This window comes from Rhinolophus sinicus, chromosome 17 (assembly GCF_057876585.1).
Source record: "Rhinolophus sinicus isolate RSI-liver-muscle chromosome 17, RSI-T2T, whole genome shotgun sequence".
Taxonomy (NCBI): Eukaryota; Metazoa; Chordata; class Mammalia; order Chiroptera; family Rhinolophidae; genus Rhinolophus; species Rhinolophus sinicus.
Genome location: NC_142517.1, coordinates 59330863 through 59346713, shown reverse-complemented (window position 1 = coordinate 59346713; position 15851 = coordinate 59330863). Strand labels below are relative to the sequence as shown.

Sequence of the window (15851 nt, the reverse complement as noted above, 5' to 3'; positions counted from 1 at the left end):
AAAATTCAGATTAGTCTTTTATTCCTATATTTCTTCTTCGTTTTTAATCTGAAGATACAAAGGACACTTAATGGCGTCAACTAACAAAATCTAAAGGCTTTAATATACAATTCACTGAAGTTATATAAAGCTTAAAATAGTATGATTTGCCTCATTCTCTATATTTTAAATGCACCTTTTTCCCACCCTATCAACCAGAAAATTTTTCTAAGCACTCATATCTCAGAAGCATTATCTATTAATAGTATTCAAAGTCCATGGATGACTGTAATTGATAGTTATGAACATATTTAACTTTACAAGGAGTACCTGTAGTTGTTAAACATTTAATTCTTACCATCCTCCAAGATGGTTTTTGAGATTTAAACTAATCCTTAAAATTTCTTAGGTTTTTACAATTTTTAGACTAATTCAAATATACAAAATAAAATTTAAATGTATCCTCTTTAAGAGGATTTAAGGTGTGAGTTTTCCCATATTTTCTTCAGATTTGTTTAAAGAAATAAAGCATTACAGAGTAAATACTGCTGAAGCCTCATTACTTAAACCCTTTTTGCTCCCTCTCTTCCCAGAGATAACCACGACCTTGAAGTCAATGTGTGTAACTCTGATACATGTTTTTATATTCAATGATGTCTCACTTTAATTTGAGATTACCTGACTGCTAAAGTGTGAATACAGTCTCATACATTTCTTGGCCAATTGGAATTTTTCTTTTCGAATTGTCTCTTCACAACCTCAGTTTATCTCATGTTTGGGACCTCTGCATTCATGTTCACTTATGAACTAGTCTTTAAATCTGTTGTTTTTCTATGGTTCTCTCATCAAGTATCTATAGATTTTAAAGCTTAAAGCTTAAAATATTACTTAGAATGATGCTTGTCTTTCACCAAATTTAGCATGTTCACCTTTTTTTTTTTTAATAAAAGGAAAATAGATGATTCATTTTAGAATCTCCTTATGTGAAAGATATGTGTTGTCTGGTCACACCTTAGTTTCACTGAGTTATTTAATGTATTCACTGATTTAAAGACGGAGGAAGCGTGCATTTCAAGGTCATACAGGGTAGCTCACTGAATAAAACTAATAAATAACAGCCATTAATTTCATTACACCTTAATATGTACTGCATATTAATATGTACTGTACCTTAATATGTACTGTAATATGTACTTAATATGTACTTAATATGTACTGTACTTAATATGTACTGCACCTTAATATGTACTGCTAAGCCATTTATATGTTTTGTCTTATTTAATCTTCAAGAAAAAAATATCCACTGTAGTATGCACTATGATCTTCATTTTACAGATGAAACAGGTTTATAAAGGCTAAGTAATGTACACAAGATCCCACAGATTTCTAGTGGTAGAGTTAAGAAGAATCACATCTAGATATGTGTGATCTATTCTCTCTCTTAATTTTACTGCCATCTACTTTCTAATACACGAATAGCATCAGGAGAACATTTCCTAGGGTCTTGGGCAACTTTGTTTAATTCTCTAGGCATATAGTAAAAGTTTAGTATTTTAGATAAATTATGGAAATGGAAGAAGTTCTGAATCAGCATATGTAAATTCAGAAAGCCTAAACAGACCAAGAAGACTTTTAGAAATGAGATCTCTGTGGAGAAAAGATCTATAATTAGTATATCAATTGTCATTTTGGAGGAAAGTGAATTTTTTCAAACTGCTAAGTTTTTTTCCTGAAGAAACATAATCATTTTCTCAAAACTTCTATTTGCCTAATGGATTTACTTGCTTAATTATTTTAGGTAGTATAATTCAACTTAGCTCCTATGCTAATCATTACAAATTTTCTATTGGCAGAGGCCTAATCAACTAGGTTTTATAGAACATGAATCTAAGAATCTAGATAATCTTAAAATTAAATATATACATTAAAATGAGAGCACAATAAACAGAAAATCAAGGCACGAAGAAGAGTTAACAGCAAAATTTACCAGGGCATGAATAATCTCATGTTTCACTGTGGAGAGCATCCCAATAAACTCCTGAGGCTGGGTAGAGATCATATTTGGACACAGGTTAGCATATCCTGCTATTGGCCTGTTAAAATAGACATTGAATTTTTTATTATATTCCAGAACAACATGTATTATGATATTTACTAACCTATACTTTTCTATCAAAGACTGCCCAAGTTCAAAAAAATCTTTGCTACTTATTAAATGTCATTTTGTACTACAACATCTAACTTTCACAATCTTTCACTTGAAGACGTATATATACCTCTGTGTTCCTATGGCATGGGTAATCAACCCCTGTTCCAACAAAAGAATATAGTCAGTTAATTATACTATAGTGTGAATTTTTAAAATATGTCAATATATATCCAAAAAAGGGATTAACTGAAAAACTCTAATTCTAGCACTTTTACCTGAGAAATCCGTATTTGGTGTCAGCATTTCACCATATTTACAAGCACAGAGACAGACAAGTAAGTAGAGAGGAAAACCAGATATATAATAGGACGATAAGCAAATCATTCAGGTTGCTGAAGTTGCTGAACCTTCTTATCTCCATCTTGCTGTGCCTTTTCTCCTGCCCCAACACTGCTTTCATTCATTCACATAAAGGTCTTCATTTTCCCATTACCTTCTTTTATATTCTGTTATGTTCTAGAATCTACAGAATTCTATCTTCTTCTGCACCCAGAATCTGAGAGTCCAAGAGCTGACTGGGACCCAGAGTAATTCAGTCAGTTCCACCCTGCACCTAATCTGTCTTTCAAAAGCTATGGCAAACCGATGACGGTAAGAAACCCCGAGGTCCTTTCTCCCACCCCGACCTGAACATTTTACCACAGCAATACCACAGATCTCACTAAATTATAATCACCTATTTACACAGTAACATTTGCCTTATTTAAATAAAAAGCTTATACTTTCTTCACACTTGAAAACAACAGATTTACACTTAGAAAAAGTATGAATACAATTCACTTACGAAAACATTGCCAGTGACCTCTAATATATAAAACGGATGTCACTGTCAGGCTTAAAATTGATCATGGACTTCCTACAGCATTTATATTAAAACAGCTCTGTTTGCCTCTCCAATGCATTTCCTGAAGCTGTCGGTATCCACTCAAGTGGCTTCTAAAGCAACAGGTACGCATGGCTTCTTAACGTAAGCTCTTTTTCTACCTCTTTATTTGGCTGAAGCCTATCAATACTCAGGTTACAGATAAAATTTCACTTTTTTAAAGAGGACTTGTTTGCCCAGTTGATCTATGTTATGTTTCCCCCTTTTGTTCTTTTATGGTACAGCACCTTGTTTTTTTTCTACAAAGTATTTGTCACATTTTGAAACCACCTATTCATTTGTAAGTATATTTAACTAATATCTCTCTCCCTCTGTAGTTTTAAGTTCCATGAGGCAGGTACACGTTATCTATTTTGTTCACCTCATCAGCCAGCAACATTAGGCACTCAAATATTCATGGAATAACCAGTTTTGTAGGAAAGTTTCGCTTCCTTCAAAAAAACACTTAGGGGGCCGGCCCGGTGGCTCAGGCGGTTAGAGCTCCGTGCTCCTAACTCCAAAGGCTGCTGGTTCAATTCCCACATGGGCCAGTGGGCTCTCAACCACAAGGTTGCCAGTTCAACTCCTCGAGTCCTGCAAGGGATGGTGGGCTCTGCCTCCTGCAACTAAGGTTGAACACAGCACCTTGAGCTGAGCTGCCTCCCGGATGGCTCAGTTGGTTGGAGCGCGGGCTCTCAACCACAAGGTTGCCAGTTCAGTTCCTCGACTCCCGCAAGGGATGGTGGGCAGCGCCCCCTGCAACTAAAATTGAACACGGCACCTTGAGCTGAGCTGCCGCTGAGCTCCCAGATGGCTCAGTTGGTTGAAGCGCGTCCTCTCAACCACAAGGTTGCCAGTTTAGTTCCTCGACTCCCGCAAGGGATGGTGGGCTGTGCCCCCTGCAACTAGCAACAGCAACTGGACCTGGAGCTGAGCTGCGCCCTCCACAACTAAGACTGAAAGAACAACAACTTGAAGCTTAACAGTACCCTCCACAACTGAGATTGAAAGGACAACGACTTGGAAAAAAAAGGCCTTGAAGTACACAGTGTTCCCCAATAAAGTCCTGTTCCCCTTCCCCAATTAAAAAAAAAAAAAATCTTTAAAAAAACAAAAACAAAAACACTTAGAACCGAAGACATCAACATTCTCCTCAGAAGAAACCAAAATCTTTTCCCAGAAATGGGAATATGAGTAGCTTCATATTCACTGATATAAAGAACATTTATTCTTTTAGTTCCTCAGTGATATCAAATGTGAACCAAATGTTAAAAGAGCTTTAAACAAACAAAATAACAGTACAGGAAACTGAAATGTACCTCTGGGCTATGGGGTTCTCATTTGTGTGACGACTCATACACCGCTACATTCGCTCACCAAAAGGCAATTAGATACTTTAGAAACTTTCACTTTCACTATCAGATGCTGAAAAGAGATGGACTAATCTAGACCCATCTCAACATGGGACTTTATAGCCTTCTCTCCACGTCCCCAGGGAAGTTATTCTGTTCCTAATAAGATGTTCACCTTAACATGTCTTTCTATAAAAATGCAATAAAAGTTATATATATATATATACACACACACACACACACACACACATTATCTATCTATCTATCTATCTATCTATCTATCTATCTATCTATCTATCTATCTATCTATCTAGATCTCCATCCAAACAATATAGAAATATATAAAGAAAAAAAATGAAGATTTCTTGTTTTACAATCTACCCCCACTAAATTCCACTATTAGAGGTAACTGCTATCACCATTTGGGTTGCTTTATTTTTAGGGTGGCCTGTCATCCTGGTTTGCCCAGGACTGAGGGGTTTCCCAGGATATGAGACTTTCAATGCTAAAACAAGGGTAGTCCTGGGCAATTTGGGATAACTGGTAATACTAGTTATTTCTGACTTTTTCCTTAGCATATTCAAGTACATACATAGATTTTTAAAATAAATATGGATTCATATAATGTACAGTTTTACAATGTTCTTTTTACACTCGACAGTATATTCAAAATGAGATTATGTGTGCATGCGTGCAATCCATATAGTTTAAGTTAAGATAAAGAACTATGATTTTATGATTTTGCAGCACTACTGTTACGAAGGTATATTTTCGAAGTCATCTACTTTAAGAAAGTATCTCATTTTATCAAGTAACTTATGCATTTACCACTTCAAATACCACATTTTCTTGATACCAAGACACCATTAACTATAAACTATCACAAATTTAATGACAGTTTATAGTCAGTGGTGTCTTGATATCAAGACACCATTATATATAAAAAGAATATATATATGTAATAGGGTATTCCTAGGAAGAAGGGAATACCCTATTACATATATATATATCCTTTTTATTAAACAATATTATATACATATCTGCAAAACATATAGCACTTTCTTCTTCAGTAATACACTCAATATTTGACTCTAAGCTTTTTCAACATTCAGAAGCTAAAGATTTTTGAGTCAATTTCATGGGTCAGCAATTACATAGTATCATGGTAACACTGTTTTTCGTAATTCATGATGCTGATTTTGACCTCACCATCTTCAGTACTGACAGCATAATTCTGAAGCACACACCAGTGTTTCCTTTGTATGACTACTTGGTTCAACAAATAATTTCATTATTTTCCTTAAATGAATTACATATCAATAGATGTGAAACAGCTCTTTAAAGTCAGCAAGTCTTTTGAAAGATAAATGAATGTTCAGGATCTCAGCAATGGTCCTTACATATACATGAATTGGTCATATTAACTCTCCCAGATTTAAGAATGTTACATACAATCTATTGAGATGCAGCATTTCTACTGCCTTTAATTAGTATGTCTGGAGTATGGCAGGCAATCTTCTGCATATTTAATAACTTTTCACTTCACGTTTGCTTCACCACCAGAAAAATCTTTTGTAAGTAAAAAAGAGGACTCTAAATTTTTAAGTGATAATTTAGCTAAGTGAAGGACCTGTCAAATGATATGACAATTAGATGAATAGTTATTTTTAACATCTTACAGTTTAGCACAGACATGCTAAAATTAAAGTTCAAATTGTTTCCTCAGAGGTATTCACTTCCAAAGAAAATTCTCTTGACACTACACCTTTTCTTTGGAGTTGGTACTGGCATTCCATATACGTAACAATACATAACCTGACTTCCCCCACTCCCTGCCCTACCCCCTCCAATCAGTGTGCCGTTTCTTACTACAGGAGGCAATCTGGCAAACGCAAACTTCTTGTACTCTAAACACTTATAATATACTTTGTTTTAAGAGTTCCCACATTAGGTCTTGGGAAGTAAGTCTCAGGGGAAAGTTTACCTGTCCATTTTTGCTTTGAGAAGTCTCAGGGGAAAGTTTACCTGTCCATTTTTGCTTCCTGCTGACAATAGGCTGCATAAGAGATTATGTTCTCATGGCTGCACCTCTCAGTGGCCAGACCACCAACATAAAGAACGAAGTCAGCATCCCGGACGCCCTCTTGATCTGGCACACCCACTGCTCCACAGAACCACTTACCCCCACGGCAGACCCTGCATTGCTGTACCCACGGAGGGCAACAGAAAATCAGACCAGAGACAAGGTTAGCTGTGGGAACTTTTAATTTATAGTGAATCCACACTCTAAATACATACAATTTAATTTTTATTTATTATCTCTCAACTTTTATCAAAATCCATACCTTCTGCTACTCACATCCTGTCTCTAATTTTAAATTAATTTTACTAAAATTTCTACTTTATGTAAAATGATCATAAATCTATAGTGGTACTTAAAACAATTACTATTTATAAAGGGCAGCCAACCAGTATGCAAAAAAGAAATACAAAAGGTTTTAAACCTCAAAACTAGGTGAAAGTTATAAGGAAGGGACTTCTTTATACATTTTTTTGCAACTTCCTATGAATCTGCAGTTAATTAAAAAGATAAACCTTTTTATTTAATATAAACATATTTCCTATTATAAATTTATTCATGTATCTTGTTAAAAATTCAAATACTGTGTTTCCCCAAAAATAAGACCTAGCCGGACCATCAGCTCTAATGTGCTTTTTGGAGCAAAAATTAACATAAGACCCGGTCTTATTTTAATATAACATAAGACCGGGTAATATAATATAAAATAATAATACAATATAATATAATATAACATAATATAATATAATACCGGGTCTTATTTTAATATAAGACCAGGTATAATATAATATAATAAATATAATATAACATAACATAATACTCCATCTTATTTTAATATAACACCAGGTATAATATAATATAATATAATATAATATAATATAATATAATATAATATAATATAATATAGGTTCTTATATTAATTTTTGCTTCAAAAGACGCATTAGAGCTGATGGTATGGCTAGGTCTTATTTTTGGGGAATCACGGTAGTACAAAAGGATATAAGGTAAAAAGTTAAAGTCATCTTATAATATTACCCTTGTTTCTAGTTTTCTAAGCAAATCTTATTTAGCCTCTCTAATGCCTGTTTTTTAGAGAACTTCTATCAAAAATTTCCTAAATAACAGTAATCTCCAAATTATAAATTTAACAAATCAGTAAATTGTGATTTTTTTAAAGCATAAGTAATACTTACACAAAGGAAAATTAGAAATCCCCATTTCATTTTCTCTTGCTCCTCTAACACATGTATTTATAATTTTTAAATTCAATTACTTTAACCTATCAATAGTTGGTATTACTCAAAGTTGTGATTTTTAAGTATTCTTTCCCATGATAGATCATTCATTTATTTTTTAAAATCAGGATTCCCAAGAAGTAGGAAGCAGAATTTGGAAAATCCAAGAGAATTAAACACAAACAAAAATATCTTAGGAAAAAAGCAAAGAAGTGTATTTCTAAATGTCTAGGAAATATTTCTAATGTCTTAGGAAAAGAGATGAATATGTAATTAACAAGTTGTTTTAATTTTTAAATGTGTCCCTATAACCCTTTATACGCTTAAGAAATTTGAGAAAAAAAATGAAAGCTGAGTAAGTTAGTTGTATTAATGCCAATACATAGGCACCAAAAGCCTTTACTAAACTTCAAATACCTTAAAAGAAAAATCACAAAGTAAATTTCATCTAAACATATGCTTACTTTTGGTTACAAAGTCAGTGTTCAGTAATGAACTCATTTTCTATCCATAATGAGAGAACACAGTTCAATATAGAAAAATAACTATAGCAATAATCATATTTTCAAAGGTATATGTATAATAAATTGGTTTTCTAGTAGATACATTTAAAATTTTTATCTTTTTTCTGATATAATATATGCTTACTATGAAATATCAGAACATTATAAAAATACTCGTATCGGTGCATAATTTACCACAGAAAAGCCCCCCACAATCCAACTCTTAAAGAAACCATTAACATTTTGGTATGTGTCCAGATTTTTTAATGTGTGTATACCTCAGAATGTTTCATAGATTTTTATTATATGTGTGTATATACTTTTTAACAATAATTGTTATTTTTATTTCAGCTTTATTGAAAACTGAATAATTTTGACTATAATTTTTAAATAAAATAGGCTAACTACACACACTGATTGACAATTGCTTTTTCATTTAAGACCTGAAATATCTTTCCAGGTCAATATATAGAGATCTACTCATTCTTCAACAGCTGCATAGTATTCTATTACATGCTTATACCATAATTTAACTAATATAGGCATACGTATAGTTTTGCAAAGAGTATCCTTGAACATATATTACACAGAGTTATAAGTATTTTTATGGAATACATTTCTAGGTTGGGTCGAAGCCTAGACTTTTATATTTTAAGAGATAATATCAAATTGTCCTTCAAAAATACTGAGGTAAATACCTACTAAAAGATGTTCTGGAGGATAAAGTTCTAAGCTGAAATGATTCAGCAGCCCCAGAGACAAATTGAAAAAAGAAATTAAAAAGTAAAGAAAATATCATTAAATTCATTTAAAAATTAATGAAAGAATAAAATCAGCATACTGTGATTACTTTTGGTAGGATAATGGAGCTTTTGAATGTTAGTCTATAAATACTTTTTGGTGACACAGTTTCAAAACCTCCCCCGTTTGTCCTAAAGAATAAAAACATTGCTAAGAGCAGGCTGAATTACCTGGAGGTGTTCTTCAGGCACTATAATTGGGCCGCATTTTGTATGCTTGGCACATTCCCCAGTACAGTATCTATGGGGATCATTTTCCTTCCGTAGGTATTGGTTTGTTGCACATTGTCTTCAGTTAATTTGCACATCAAAGTTTAATTACAAAAAAAAAAAAAGAACGAAAGACTAGTTCACAGCAGTCAAAGACATTGTAAGAAACTAGTAGCTGCTATATTAGTTCATTAATAATTACTATTTTAGTTAGAAAAGTGGACTAAGAAAGAATTTTGGTTCCATGAGAAATCCTCTGATCTGGGTTTTCAAACCCCCAAATATTTCATAAAGCCAGTACTGTAGACAAATAAACGAGGGAGAAGGGGGAGGTGGGAAACAGGGGACAACTACACCCTAGGCAAAGATCCGGTAGGTCACCTCGTAATAGAAAATCAGGGAAAGAGGGATTACCCAGCAGGCGCTTTTATATTCTTTTAAAATAACTTGCACTTTGGTCTCTAAGAAAAGCATAATAAAATATTCTAGTAGAAATTTCCTAACTTGCCATACTGGTAGCAGAATGGAGAGGGCAGAGTACTAAGTGACTGAAGAACATGTCTGTGTTTAATGTGACATACCTGCTAAGTAAGATAGTGCCCGCAGGTCTACGGACCTGAAAAGTCTTCTCTAAATATGAAATAGCTTGTGGAAAAAGTTTGTTCTAAACAAAAGGTGAAAAAGAAAACCAGTCAAAATTACAGTCAAAGTATAAATTATACTTAAAACAAGTAAGCACAGGCGATTAATGACTTGAGGGGGGAAAAAGGGAAAAGCCTTATAATTTGGCAATACTGATACTAGTTAGTCAAACGTTGTGTGGCAAGGAGGAGGGGAGAGAATAAGCCTAGGAGCAAAGGAATTTCCTCATTTTCTTGTTGAGTTTAAGGAAAGAACACTATAGAGGGAAACTTCTTTTCCTACCTCTATTTAAATGGAATGTTAGAAAACATAAATCTCAACTATTAATCTAAATTACTTCAAATTTGAGACTGATTTCATTGATTCCAACTTTAAGGTAGTTTACGTTAAGAAAACTTATGTTTAGAAGATTTACTTTAACCTCCCTTATTTCTGTGGACCATGACAAATTGGCTTAACGCACGTGTGACTCAGTAATAGTTTAAAAAAACTGATGAGGTTAGCACTTCTATATACAACTTTGGCATGTCATACTATCAGGCCAATTAGTCTTCAGGACAATAAGCATTTCCACCAAGAGAATGGTGTTCTCAAAGTATTTCAAAAATCATCTTTTTTACCCTGTCCTCAGCATGCTCTGCTCTCCCAAAACTTAAGAGAACAAGAAAATGAGAAGATTAATTCAATATCAAATATGGACAAAGTTTTGGTGAGTGCATCACAAAGACACCTTTGGTGAAAATGATAAATACATTTGTCAATTCACTACCTACCAACACTTTTTATTCAGTAATTCACAAACCAGTCACGTACATATTTTTCTTTACTGAAGTAGAATGTACATACAATAAAATGCACCCATTTAAGTATCCAATTCAAGCCATGAATATTTATTACATACCTTTACAAGGTATCTTTTCTCAGGGAGCAACCTGAAAATGATGACATAAACATGAGAATTGCTGTGCTGGGGCAGAGCACTGTCTCATTTGTTCAGAATATAGCTGGCAGGAGCCCCAAGGAATGCTTTGTGGAAGCATATAATATCAATCCCCTAAAATCTCAATTTACCTCAATGAGCATTTGAGAGTTTACTCTGTATCAAAGTACAACACTAGACATGGTCATGTTATCTCATTCATTTGGGAAGTTAAGGTTAAGAAAAGACATCAAGTACCCTCAATAGCTTTTCATAAAATACTATAGATTCATAATTTATCTGATTTTTGAACCCCTCTTATACTTAATAAAAAATTAGACCATATCATCTCTCTGGTTAATAATTTTGTAAATGTTCTTATTATTGTATATATTAGCACTTCTTCTTATTTTTCTTCCAAATACTTATTGACCAGGAGTCTTCCAGGTCTGTTATTGATCACATCCAAGTAGATCCACATTTGTTTTGTTCAAATTATTCATGATGTATAGATTTTAATTATATCCCATGGCCATGATCTTTCCATACTAAAAGAAGCATATTTAGCTTAATATCCTTTTGAAGGTGCACTGGCACCTACTTCCATCTATGGAACTTCAGGTAACAGATAAAAATATCTTTAATAGTTTGATTCTTAATAACGAAGATGACAAAATAATGAGGTACTTACTCTTCAATACTTTTATCATAGACAGTCTTGATTCTTAAATGTTCATCAACATCTCTCTTTATAACATGATTTGCCTTAAGATGGACCTTATTTATGACCTGAAAAAAAGGGATAGATTTGAAATTTAAAAATATGCATGGTACAGATTAGCCAATTGAGGTCCTAACTTTAAAGTAATAAACTAAACTTCAAGTGTAATACTCAGAAAAAAATAAACGAACTAATAAGTGGAGAGATAGTTCATGTTCATGGATAAGAAGACTAAATATTGTCAAGATGTTAGTTTCTCCCAACAGTTTCTCTTGATCTATAGATTAAATGTAATCCCAATCAAAATCCCAGCAAGTTATATTATATATACCAACTGATTCTAAAATTTATGTAGAGAGGCAAAAGACCCAGAATGGCCAACACAATACTGAAGAAGAACCAAGTTGGAGGACTGACACTACCTGACTACAAGATTTACTATAAAGCACAGTAATCAAGACACGGTGGTGCTGGCAAAAGAAGAGACAAATAGAACAATGGAACAGAATAGTTAGCCCAGAAATAGATTCATATAAATATAGTATTTTCTTTGACAAAGGAAACAAGGCAATACAATGGAGCAGATACTCTTCAGTAAATAGTGCTGAAACAATTGTACAGTTGCATGAAAGAAATTAATCTAGACACAGATCCAATATCCGTCAAAAAAATTAACTCAAAATAGATTATAGACCTAAATGTAAAATGCAAAACTATAAAACTCTTGACAGATACAATAGGAGAGAACCTAGATGACCTTGAATATAGCAATGACTTTTTAGTATTTATAGCACTAAAAAAGGGCATGATCCATGAATGAAATCATTAATAAGTTTGATTTTATTAAAATTAAAAACTTAATGTTCAGTGAAAGATAACATCAAGAGAAGAAGATAAGCCACAGACTGGGTGAAAATATTTGCAAAAGATACCTCTGATAAGGGACTATTACCCAAAATGTACAAAGAACTCTTAAAACTCAACAATGAGAAAATGAACAATCCAATTAAAAAATGGTGAAAGGGGCCAGCCCAGTGGCTCAGGCAGTTAGAGCTCCATGCTCCTAACTCCGAAGGCCGCCGGTTCGAATCCCACATGGGCCAGTGAGCTCTCAACCACAAGGTTGCCAGTTCAATCCCCCGAGTCCCGCAAGGGATGGTGGGTAGCGACCCCTGCAACTAAGATTGAACACGGCACCTTGAACTGAGCTGCCACTGAGCTCCCGGATGGCTCAATTGGTTGGAGCACATCCTTTCAACCACAAGGTTGCCGGTTTGACTCCCGCAAGGGATGGTGGGCTGCGCCCCCTGCAACTAGCAACGGCAACTGGACCTGGAGCTGAGCTGCGCCCTCCACAACTATGACTGAAAGGACAACAACTTGACTTGGAAAAAAGTCCTGGAAGCACACACTGTTCCCCAATGAAGTCCTGTTCCCCTTCCCCAATAAAATCTTTAAATAAAAAAAGGTGAAAAACCTTAATAGACACCTCACCAAAGAAGATTAACAGATGGCAAAAAAAGTATATAAAAAGATGCTCCACATTAGTCATCAGGGAAATGCAAATTAATATGAGACAGCACTATACATATATTAGAATGGCCCAAATCTGCAACACAAGACAACACCAAAGGCTGCCAAGGATGTGGAACAACAGGAACTCTCACTCATTGCTGGTGGGGATACAAAATGGCACAGCCAGTTTGGGAGACAGTGTAGCAGTTTCTTACAAAACTAAACATACTCTTACCATGATAACCCAATAATTGTGCTCCTTGGTATTTACTCAAATGAGCTAAAAACATGTTCACACAAAACCCTGTACATGGATGTTTATAAAAGCTTTATTCATAATTGCTACACATTAGAGGCAGCTAAGACGTCCTTCAGTGTATAAATAAACTGGTACATCTAGACAATGAAATATCATTCAGAGCTAAAAAGATGAGCTATCAAGCCATGAAAAGACATGAAAACTTAAATGTACATTATTAATTGAAAGAAACCACTCTGAAGGGGCTACATATGAGTACTGTAGATTCCAACTATATGACATTTTTAAAAAGTAAAACTATGGACACGGTAAAAAGAAAACACAGATCAGTGTTTACCAAGTGTTGGAAGATGGGGAAACAGAGGAACAGGCAGAGTACAGAAGATTTTTAGGGCAGTGAAAATACCCTGGATGATACTATAATGATGGCTACGTGTCATTATACATTTGTCCAAACCCATAGATATCCAACACCAAGAGTGAACCCTAATGTAAACTATGGATTTTGGATAATTATGATAAGTAAATCAATGTAGGTTGATCTGAAATTGTAACACAAGTACCACTCTGGTTGGTGTGTTGAGAAAGGGGGAGACTATGCATGTGAGGAGGAAACAGTGTATTTGGGAAATCTCTATACGTTTTCATTTTTGTGGTGAACCTAAAACTACTGTAAAAAAATAGTCTTTAATTAAAAAATAAAAAAAGAGACCAGAAGACAATGGAACAAATAGTTAAAGCGCTAAAAGAAAGATGTTCAACACTGAGTCTATATTCAATAAAATGACCCTTCAAAAATGAAGAGGAAATAAAAATATTTGAGATAAACAAAACTTGATAGAATTCATCACCAGTAGGCCTGCACTACAAGAAATGCTAAAGTAAGTTCTTCATGGTCATAGAAATGACACTAGAGGTAATTTGGATCTTGTCTCAGAAAGGTCAGACAGCGAGTGCAGAATAAATTGGACGGCTTATAAATAACAGACATTTATTTCTCACAGTTGTGGAGGCTGGGAAGTCTAAGATGAAGTCACCAGTGGATTCAGTGTCTAGTGAGAGCCCACTTGTTTCACACGGTCATATTCTCGCTGGGTCCTCTGGCAGAAGGGGCAAAGGAGCTCTCCAGGGACGCTTATTAATCCCTAATAACCTATCAAAGTCCCCGACCTACCAACCATCACATCGGGAGTTAGGATTTCAACTTAGGAAAATTGGGGGGGACACAAACATTCAGTCTATATCAGATCTGTAAGAAGGAATGAGGAAGACTGGAAATGGTAAATATGTAAGTAATTATAAAAGACTATTGTGCAGAAAAGAGTTAACACAGTGGTCCTAAGACTGCTATCTTTAAAAACGCCTGCCTGCAAGTTTGACCTTTCACTGATCTGGGAACTTGATATGGGGTAAACAGTTCCCTAACCTGATGTAAAACAAATAGTTAAATTGCAAACCCAAGTCCAATCATGTCAACAATCACATTAAATGTAAACATTAAGTGTAAATGGACTGAAATTTTCCATTAAAAAAAAACAGATTGCCAGACTAGACAACAGAGCAAGATCCAACTATTTGCTATCTACAAGAAACCCATTTTAGCTATAAAGACAGAGAGAGGTTGCAAGCATAAGAATGGAAAAAGATATATCAAGCAAACATTAATTAAAAGAAAGTCAGAGTGGCTATTATTAGTTTTAGACAAAGCATATTTCAAAACAAGGAATATTACCAAGGATAAAGAAAGGGACAGTATATAATGCTAAACTGATCACCAAGAAAATTCAACAATTCACCAAGAAAACATAACTATCTAAAATGTGTAAACACCTAATAGCAGAGTTTTAAAATACATGAAGCCAAAACTGAAAGCAGAAATAGACAAATCCACAGTTATAGCCGGAGGCTTTAACACTCCTATTTCATAATTGATACAAGCAAACAGAAAATCCATAAGGATATTCAAGACGTGAGCAGAACTGCAATTAAATTTGACCCGACAGGGTTTTTTTAATTAAAATTTATTGGGGTGACAAGGGTCAATAAAACTACATAGTTTCAAGTGTACAATTCTATAATACATCATCTATGTACTCCATTATGTGTTCACCACCCAGAGTCAGCTAAACTGTTGTCGTGTATATGAGTTTTTATTTCTTTGTCTTGTTCCTTTGTTGCCTTCAGTTTTATATCCCACATATGATTGAAGTCATATGGTTCTCGACTTTTTCTGTCTGACTTATTTCACTTAGCATAATACTATCAGATCCATCCATGTTGTTGCAAATGGCAGTATTTCATCTTCTCTTATGGCTGAGTAGTATTCCATTGTGTATATATATCACAGCTTCTTTACCCAGTCACCTATCGAAAGACACTTTGGTTGTTTCCATGTCTTGGCCACTGTGAATAATACTGCAGTGAACATCGGAGTACATATATATATTTTTTTCTTTACGGATAAATGTTTTCAGATTTTTTGGGGGATAGGGATTGCTGGTAATTTTATTCTTAATTTTCTGAGGAACCGCCATAGTGTTTTCCATAGCAGAGGCACCAATCTGC

The 15851-nt window shown here is 34.3% G+C and overlaps 1 protein-coding gene across 5 annotated transcripts in view; it reads right to left on the bottom strand.

The window, feature by feature from the left end:
* The window catches only part of LMLN (leishmanolysin like peptidase), a 72020-nt gene that overhangs the window by 44721 nt on the left and 11448 nt on the right, over positions 1-15851 (bottom strand). For all 5 annotated transcript variants that reach the window (XR_016019553.1, XR_016019552.1, XR_016019554.1 and 2 more), the window contains exons 2-7: positions 11483-11580; positions 10774-10804; positions 9812-9894; positions 9192-9309; positions 6428-6606; positions 1967-2072 (exon numbers count right to left, since the gene is read on the bottom strand). Coding sequence is in view for 2 of the 5 variants with exons in the window: in XM_074330513.2 (XP_074186614.1) it covers positions 1967-2072; positions 6428-6606; positions 9192-9309; positions 9812-9894; positions 10774-10804; positions 11483-11580 (615 nt within the window). In the remaining 3 variants the exon portion in view is untranslated. The remainder of the gene's footprint in view (positions 1-1966; positions 2073-6427; positions 6607-9191; positions 9310-9811; positions 9895-10773; positions 10805-11482; positions 11581-15851) is intronic.